The sequence below is a fragment of the Eurypyga helias genome, unplaced genomic scaffold (assembly GCF_000690775.1).
Source record: "Eurypyga helias isolate BGI_N326 unplaced genomic scaffold, ASM69077v1 scaffold10457, whole genome shotgun sequence".
Taxonomy (NCBI): Eukaryota; Metazoa; Chordata; class Aves; order Eurypygiformes; family Eurypygidae; genus Eurypyga; species Eurypyga helias.
The window spans coordinates 1-9431 of NW_010259922.1; the positions used below are offsets into that span (position 1 = coordinate 1).

At 46.8% G+C, this 9431-nt stretch overlaps 1 protein-coding gene across 1 annotated transcript in view; it reads right to left on the reverse strand.

Annotated features, from left to right (window-relative positions):
* Positions 1–5541: 5541 nt before the first annotated feature.
* The window catches only part of LOC104512017 (dynein heavy chain 9, axonemal-like), a gene marked incomplete at its 5' end in the record, with an annotated part of 47140 nt that continues 43250 nt past the window's right edge, over positions 5542–9431 (reverse strand). Inside the window, one exon of the mRNA XM_010154834.1 lies at positions 5542–5822. Within this exon, the coding sequence (XP_010153136.1) occupies positions 5595–5822 (228 nt within the window). The remainder of the gene's footprint in view (positions 5823–9431) is intronic.

Genomic DNA, 9431 nt, shown 5'->3' on the forward strand with positions numbered 1-9431 from the left:
CCCTATGGCCAGGGATCAGCATGCTCCTACATGTTCTCCTGATCCATTTAAAGTTAAAGAACTGTTTGGGAATGCTGCCACATCTGTTACTGGTGTTTGGCCCTGGGGCAGGCTTTGTGCAGCCTCCCAAATCACCCTAACGCACAATGCAGTGACCCACACCCTGCAGCTGGAAAAGCAGCTATTCCACCCGCTGTGGTGACACCAATCCCCACAATGTGCACTGCAGCCACTCCACCCCCCACAGCTACTCCACACACCCATCCCTCCCCCCTAGCAATGGGCAACACAGCCATGCAACCCCCCATGTGCCAGTGCCAGTGTCAACTGGTGCCACTGTCAGTTGCCCCAGTACAGAAAAAGAAATGGACATGCAAATCAGTCCGTTGTCAAAAGGGAAGGGATCAGGGCCATCCCAAGAGGCAGAGAGAGAGGAGGAGGAGGCAGAAAAACAAGTAACCACTCAAACTTTATCCCTGAGTTCTGGGATATCCGGAGAGACTTTGGTCATTTTCCAAGGGAAGATATTATCACCTGGCTGCTCTGCTGCTGGGATAATGGGGCCAGAAGCATGGAGTTAAGCTTTTTTTAAAGCTTTGTATCTCCTCAGTTTCTGGATGGTGCTGGCTTTTGTGGAGAAGGAAGGGTTGGGGTTGCAGCAGGCTCGAGGAGTGTTGCAGCGAGGATGAAGGTGAGGGGTTAGGGCTGAAGGTGCTGTAGAGCAGGAGAGCAGCTTCAGGGCTGGGCCTGGAGACCCATCTCATGACACTTGCTGCAGTGATGGAAAAGTCACTTCACAGGGTCTCCAGCTTTTCCTAATAATGATGAACCACATGACCCCCTGCTGCTGAACTGCCCTGAAGTGCCCTACTGCCCTACAGCCCTGCTGCTGCAGCTGCATAGCCCTGCCTGCCTATGCCAGCTCCTGCCCTGCCTCCCTGTTGCAGACCGACTGCAGTTCTGCCTTGGATGCCACCCGAAGTGCTGCAGCTCTGCCAGCTCCAGAGTCCCAGCATTAGGTGTGCTGGCTTTGGGGACGGGGTTCTCTGCTCAGTCCCTTCAACTGGAACAAAGGCAGAGTGGGAAGGAAAGCATGCACTGGAAATGCCAAGTGGGCAGCTATCTCCCAGAGCTCGTGAACAGAGAATGTTGACCTTTGATGAATGCATCGCTCCTAATGAATAGCCAGGCCAGCTGTATTTAATTGCCTGGTTTAGGCAGATATGGCTGGAAAAATCTCACACCTGTCAGATTTTTTTCTCCCCCTAAAGCATCAAATTATTCACTATCCTCTTGTAGCATTTTGCAGCCAACTCTTTCCTGTGATGATTTTCAAAGGATGAAGAATGAGCACCCTGGTGACATTTCTACTATCTATAAATATCTATCCACTACCCTGCCTGCCCAACTGGTGAATTATGCAGGAAGATATATATAATAAAACAATTGGATCCATTTTGTTGTCAACATCCCATTTTTCTTCAGCTGGCAAGAGAACAGCCCTGGCTGTTACTCTGGAAAGAGCAAGCAGTGCCTGGGGAATTACTGAACTTATCCTTTCCTGTGGATACAGGGGCACATTGGAGGGCAAGAGTGAGGTGGGAAAGGCCCTAGTGTGCTGGAAAAAGGAAGGTGGGTTTTAAAAGAGAAGTATTAAGTTTAGGACAGTAACAGCTTCCAGAATGGCAGGAAATCCCACATATTGAGCACTGAGAATCTTGTTGGAAAAGATGCATCAAAGAAACACCAAAGAAGGACTAATCCAGCAATTTTCTCTGGAGCACAACACATTTACTATACATTCTGGTCCTGCTTTTATGCATCTAATTCAGCAGTGCCCTGTTTAAGCAACTAAACCTCCTGCATAGTGACATATATGGAGAATTTAATGCACCCAACTTTGCAAAGCTGTGGGAAGTGACCAGTTTACATTGCATATCTAATAGGCAGGTTTTCATTTAAACTGGCAAGAATTTAAGTTAACAGCATAGCTTTCGTAGCTAACAGACCCCTTCTAGCTGGACACTAATTATGGGGAACAGTTTACTGAACCTGTTGCCTCATTTATGGCTTAAGAAGCATTTAAAAATAGGAAACTAAAGGCTTTCTTCTTTCTGCTTTTATTGCTGAGCATGACATCATATGGTATGGAATATCCCTTGGGTCAGCTGGGGTCAGCTGTCCCAGCTGCGTCCCTTCCCAACTTCTTGTGCACCCCCAGCCCACTTGCTGGTAGGCTGGGCTGAGAAGCAGAAAAACCCTTGACGTGGAAAAGTACTATTCGTCAGTAATTAAAAGATCCCTGTATTATCAACACTGTTTCCATTACAAATCCAAAACATAGCACCATACAAGCTACTGTGAATAAAATTAACTATGCTCTAGCCAAAGCCTAGAGCATCTTTTCAAAGCTCTAATTACATCCTTAATTACAGCAAGACCATCAAGAGGGGCAGGATGCAAGTGAGAGGAGTTAAAGATGATTAAAATGTGTAACAGCTCCTCGGCAACAAGTTGAATCATCCTTTTTTTCATCTGCCAGCATTGGGCTCAATTTAATAGAAAGCTGGATGAGTCCTTGTGAGCATCCACCTGCCCATAACTGAGTGGTCCACAGGGCAGTGCAGAGCTGCCTGAACACAGGATCATTACGCCGCAGGCCAGGGAATGGCGTTAGTATATGGTGACAGAAAAGGAGTGACTATGGTGCCTACTGGAAGCTTCTTGGGGCATGGCATGCAACATACACATGCTTCCAAGGAACTGCAACACATGGAGTACAGTAGAGCTCAGAGAGGGACATCAGCACTGTTACTTCCTGGATTTTGGCTTTCTATTTGTCAGCGAATTGCATACTTCCCTGCCTTTTTAGGATGCTCTGGTTGAGGAATAAATAGTCTGCTGAAACATCTGATTTATAACCTCTGGAAAACTTTCTCTGTAGAGCTCACAAGTGATTCTAGCAGGCTTTTGTTCACTGAGACACAGCAGTAGGCTTGGATCAGGTTTTGGACACCTTTCACAGGATTCCCCAAATGCTCTTCAGGGTGGCCTTGGTGACATACAGCAGGTCAGAGTGGGCTCAGTACAATACAGCAAGTAACCCCAGATACCCTTTGTGATTTGTACATAAGCCTCTTAACCGTGTTCTTTCCAAGATCTGCTCTACCATCCTGAGCACTGCACAAGCACCATTGCTGCATTTCAGGCCGATAGAGAATCTCGTACTGCTGCTTGTTGTCCCAGATGCCAATACATTGCTGGGTGACCCAGAAGACATGGTACACGGGATGCACTGCTCTTGCCAACCCAGTAGTCTTTCCTGCCTACTGGTGTGCAAGGACTGTTCTGATGCTGCACTCCAAACTCAGCTGGGAAGCACAATTTCTAACCTGGAAGCAGATCCTTCTCCCATGGTTGCTGTGGCCATAGCACAGGCTGATCAAGCCCAGCTCAACTCGTTTAAGAAGTCTAGAATTTTAACATCTTGGTCTGAGCCACTCACTCCATTTCTTCACAGTAAGCACAGGGAAGTGAAAGCCAGATCTGACCCCTCTTTGCCACCAATGCAAGATGAGATCATAGAATCATAGAATCATAGAATGGTTTGGGTGGGAAAGGACCTTAAAGATCATCTAGTTCCACCCCCCCTGCCATGGGCATGGACACCCTCCACTAGACCAAGTTGCTCAAAGCCACATCCAGCCTGGCCTGGAACACTTCCAGGGATGGGGCATCCCCAACATCTCTGGGCAACCTGTTCCAGTGCCTCACCACCCTCTCTGTGCAGAATTTCTTCCTGATATCTAATCTAAACCTCCCTGATTTCAATTTGTACCCATTACCCCTTGTCCTATCACTACAGGCCCTTGTAAAAAGTCCTCTCCCAGCACCCTTGTAGGCCCCCTTCAGATACTGGAAAGCTGCAATGAGGTCTCCTCGGAGCCTCCTCTTCTCCAGGCTGAACAAGCCCAATTCTTGCAGCCTTTCATCATAGGAGAGGTGGGAGAGATGGGAGGAGCAAGTGTCTTATGGAGTATCAGGCCAGCTTGAGGTGACCCACTCAGACCTGCAGGTCTCTCCAGGATGCAGACTCCCACCCTATGGACACCACAACTGCCTGGAAACAGGATCCTGGCATCCATGGAATGCCACCATGTAGGAAGGGGGAGCAGAGTTGGCTGGTGGTCCTCCCCTTTCCCCAGTTGGTGCTAAATGCCTGAGCCCATTCAGGGACAACTCCAGCCAGTGCGGACCTCTCAAGACAAGGCAGTGTTTGGAGAGATGCTCACTGACTTTGAGGATTCATCAGAGTAACAGCATTTGCAGTGTTCCCAAAGGATGGTCACAGTACCTACCCAAGATCTGAATCTGCCATGAGATTGTAACCTGGAATTGAGTTAGAGTGGGAAACTTCGGGGTGCTAATTCCACCACGACCAAATTCTCTGCACATCTGCCATCTTCCTCCTCGCTCCTGCACAGCCTCCCTGCTGAAACCTGCAGCGAGCTCAGAGATAGCAATGAACCCTGCAGATGAAAATCCCATGGCTGCTTGCATGGTGAGCAGCAGGAGGATGCTGTATATCAAAGAGAAACAGAAAATATGAGACAGAGTCAATGTCCTGTGCTGTGCAACAAAACGCTGCAGACGTCACGGAGACTGTGGCACAGCTCTATTTCCTCAGGCAACCTTACTTCTCGCATTTCCTAGTCCCAAGTGCTCAGCTTCTGCAGTCCACAGACTGGCTGGCTCACTAAGATAATGCACACCCCAGTCAACCCTCTGTGCTTTCTGCTCTAGAAACACATCAGTTCTCACCCTCTGCATTTGTAATTTTAAGTGCAACTATCCAAACAGTTGTGTTTGTCCCACCTGACCCTGCATGCAGCCCATACAGTGAGTAAATGTGACACAGGTCTCCATGCATTTTTTAAAGACTAGTTCAGGAATAATGATTTTTACTATTAAATTTGTATTATTATGAAATATTCTTCTTAAATAATCCCTGTACCATATTTTTACCATTGATTACATTAAGCACATCGGATATTCACACTGTTTTAATGTTTCTAAAATTTACAGGAATATTAGCAAGAAACAGCTCAGATCCACCACACCTGCTGATCCCCCAAATTTTGACATTATTTATCTGACAAAGAAACACTCATGTATAGAAAAGAACCCAGTCTAGAGAATTTCACAGAACTACCTAAGGATATTGGAGAAGGCCACTGACTTTAAAACCACTTTGAATCACAAAAGAGAAATACGTGTTAAATTCAGATTTGAGCTTAGCACACTCTGAGCAGGGAAGATCTGGATATGGGCTGGGATCTTCCAGTGGTCCAGTGCAGCAGTGTAGGAATTACAGGACATTGATTTACAAAAGCCAAGAATGTGGTCCATGCATCCCCTGCACCTCTTCTCCACCTCCAGCCTTCAAAGGCTCGATTTAGGTTGCTCAGTACTCAGAGAGATGAAGCTTGGATTCAATGTCAGTACTTTTTACTGACATTGAATGATAGTATTTTTTTAATTATCTGAGAAAGACACTGTTAGGGATTTGCAAATGAGGCGGTCTGCTGCTGAGCCTAGATCTGTAGCAGCAATGCCACACCAGCAAGCACCCATTTGGAAGGATATTCTCTAGTTTTAAGGTTAAAAGTCCACACATAAGTTGGCCCTCTTTGGCGTGTTTTATATACAGGACATGGGTACACACTACGGATATCTTGTTTGTCAGCAGGAAGGGCTTTGATGAAAATGACAGGCATGGCTGGGGTCAGTTCCTTGAGCCTGGCATCTGTGATTATCCCGGTCTAGAAAGGAAAGAAGACAAAGACTTAGTTACATTTCCAAGATATCCATCAGCTGTACCCCAATATGCATGATCCTCTGTAATGTTTATACAAGCCTGGCTTATTGGGCAAGTGCCAGCATCTTTCCTGAGATCAAGGGGGTGTATGAGTCTATTTGAGGTAAGGAGAGTCTGGATCAAACACCTATCCTGTTTCATCAGAAGCCTCCCTCAAGCACAGCTTATTCCAAGGGGTGTGTGCAGATGCCTGCTCTCACCAAATGCCCAAACCCACACACCTGAGATGGACTTTGTAGGAGAACAGTGTTGCTGGCTATGTCCAGCCACATCATTCTCATGCTGCTCTTAGCCAAGGTTTTGCCAGACCAGAAGCACCTCGTGGGAAGTGTTGCTTGTGCTAGGACCAATTGTGAACACCTGAACAGGGCTTGGGATGGAGCGCAATGCTCACTTGAGAAGACTCAAAAGGGCACCAAGACTCCCACCACATCACCAAAATTTGAGCATGACGTGGGATACACTTGCCTGTGCAATGAATGAACTCAGTGTTTTGTGTGGCCCCAAAAGGTACTGTAGGCTTGTTTCCACTCTCAGACGTGCTCACACCAAAAGGGGGAATTCAGAAGGACTATTCCTGAGGGAGTATTATTAAATAACAAGTCCACATTATCATCTTGAAAGCAATGCTATCGCTCAGCAGGCTGCCCGACCCAGGAGAAGGATGGTATGCTGTCAGGGCATGAAATCAACAGCTTGTTTCTCTAACTTGGGTCTCTCTGGCAACTTCTCTTTGTGACAATAAAATGCCCTACACATCAATCAATTTCCAGGAAAGCCTGAAAAATTGCTTAATAGAAGGTAGAAAGACCAAATGAAAACAAATACAGAAATGGAAATAAAACTTCTCAGTGCTAAAGAAACTGCCTCTCCCTACATCTTAGCTTCACATATCATCATTATTTCAAATGCTCTTAGATCGTGTGGGATGAGATTCAACCTCTCTGGTAGTTTATGTAGTTCTGCAGATGAGTGAAGAATCATCATCCCTCTTGCGACACACCTCGGTTTAATTGTACTAATGCCATCTGTTACACTAAGTTGTAATAAATCCAACTCTGATTTAGGGTTTTAGTTTCCAACATGCTGAGCAAACATTAAATAATTTTTATAATACTTTGCAAAGAAGCTATTTATCAAGCATTATTATGCGCTCTTTTTAAATCCACATCTTTCATTTCTAAGACTGGATCTTGATCAAATCTCTTTTTTAACTGCTGACAATTCTTCAAACCAAATCTCCAAGATATATTCTACCTATTTCTGGGTTAACAAGAGTTGAAATTTTCCTGAGGCATCTCTGTCAAACATATCATTGTGTTATGTCTGGGCTGATTTGCATTTCCATTTTTTATCGCTCTGAACATCAGAAATTAATTCTACTCTGAAAGCAGTTCTCCCTAACCATCAGCACTGCACACCTGGTAAAAAGCCACTGTTCTCTGCTCAGAAAGTTCAGGCCTCCAATCCTAAAGAAGTCTTAACTTCTGCTTGTCCTTCTCAACAGATGATTTGAAGAGTGGACATATTACACTGCCACGTATCAATGGGTCCAAAGACACAAAACAGCTGTCACAAGCCAGGGATGTTAATAGATGGGCCCAAAAACTTACGCAGTAAGCCAACATCCACTCCCACTCAAGTGCACTTTGAGGTGTTAATAGCAAAGGCACACCTGCACTATAGCTAATTTAGGGTCAGTTCGCTTAAAGACCTTCAGCATGGCTTGGTTGTCTTTCAGAAAAAGTTACCTCTGTTTGCAGGTGGGGGGGCTAGTGATCTGACCCACAGTGTAGCCAGCAAGGAACATCACTCCAAGATGGTCCAGAGATTACCGGGGTTGGTGGCTTCAATGGACATGGGGAATGAGAAAAACAGCCATCCATAGAGCATGCAGTGAAGACAACCTAATGATGTGCTGTCCAGCAAATCACAGAATCACAGAATGCTAAGGGTTGGAAGGGACCTCTGAAGATCATCCAGTCCGACTGTGCTAGTCCAATCTAGCCCAAATTGTGCTGTTTACAGAATAATTTGCAAGTGTCCCCTCCATGGCTGCATTGTAAGTTAATCACTGGAGAGCTCAGCTTGAGCCACATCCTACACTCATTCTCATAGCTCAGAAATACATGGGCATTACTGACAGTTGACTGCATCTACGATGTTCCAGCTCACCCCTCTGGGAAAAATGTCCATCTCTGATGCGTGAGATTTGATGTACCTGGTGCCTCTGCAGAAGAATGTGGCAAGTTGTGATGTTTGGGACTGTAGCATGAGAACTGGGCTGTGCCTAGGCCTGGGTTACACACTGATGTAATGTCATCTGCATCTGCTGCTGGGAGCATCTCATAAAAATGAGTGGTGTGCAACTGTTCCCAAAGTCACCAAGCTACCTGAACCATCAAATTAATGTGACTGTTTCTTGCCACAAATATCTGCCCTTCTAAGCCTCTCTGCTGGTTTAAGAGTGGTGCTTTACAAAGGATTAGCTGTAGAAGCACAGACAAACCATAGTTGTTGTGGCTTGAAGGAGGCACAATACCCTCAGGGTTAAGGCACTGCTCAGCACACTGTGCACCTCTCCCAAGAAGAAGTTGGTGTGCTGTCTACACCTGGCAAAGCTTCATGTGGCACATGAATCACAGAATGGTTTGGGTTAGAAGGGACCTTAAAGATCATCTAGGTCCACCCCCCCTGCCATGGGCAGGGACACCTTCCACTAAACCAGGTTGCTCCAAGCCTCATCCAGCCTGGCCTTGGACACATCCAGGGATGGGTCATCCACAACATCTCTGGGCAACCTGTTCCAGTGCCTCACCACCCTCTCTGTGAAGAATTTCTTCCTGATATCTAATCTACACCTCCCCCCTTCCAATTTAACCCAGTTACCTTTGTCCTGTCACTACAGGCCCTTGTAAAAGTCCCCCCCAGCTTCCTTGTAGCCCCTTCAGGTACTGGAAGGTGCTATAAGGTCTCCCCAAAGCCTTCTCCTCTCCAGGCCAAACAAGCCCAACTCTCTCAGCCTGTCCCCATAGCAGAGGTGCTCCAGCCCTCTGAGCGTCTTCGTAGTCTTCTCTCAACTCACTGCAACCGGTCGATGTCCTCCTTATGTTGAGGGCTCTAGAGCTCAATGCAGAACTGCAGGTGGGGTCTCACAAGAGCAAAATAGAGGGGAAGAATCACCTCCCTCGACCTGCTGGTCACACTCCCATTTAATGTACCCCAGGATACCCTTGGCCTTCTTGGCCACAAGAGCACATTGCTGTATAGCCCAGGATACGGTTGCCTTTCTGGCCTGCCAGAGCACACGGCTGGCTCACGTTCAGCTTTTCATCTACCAGTACCCCAAGTCCTTCTCCTCAGGGCTGCTCTCTATCCATTCTCTGCCCAGCGTGTAGTTGTATTTGGAGTTGCCCCAACCCAGGTGCAGGACCTTGCACTTGGCCTTGTTGAACTCCATGAGGTTGGCAGTGGCCCACCTCTCCAGCCTGTCAAGGTCCCTCTGGATGGCATCCCTTCCCTCCAGCGTGTCGACTGCACCACACAGCTTGGT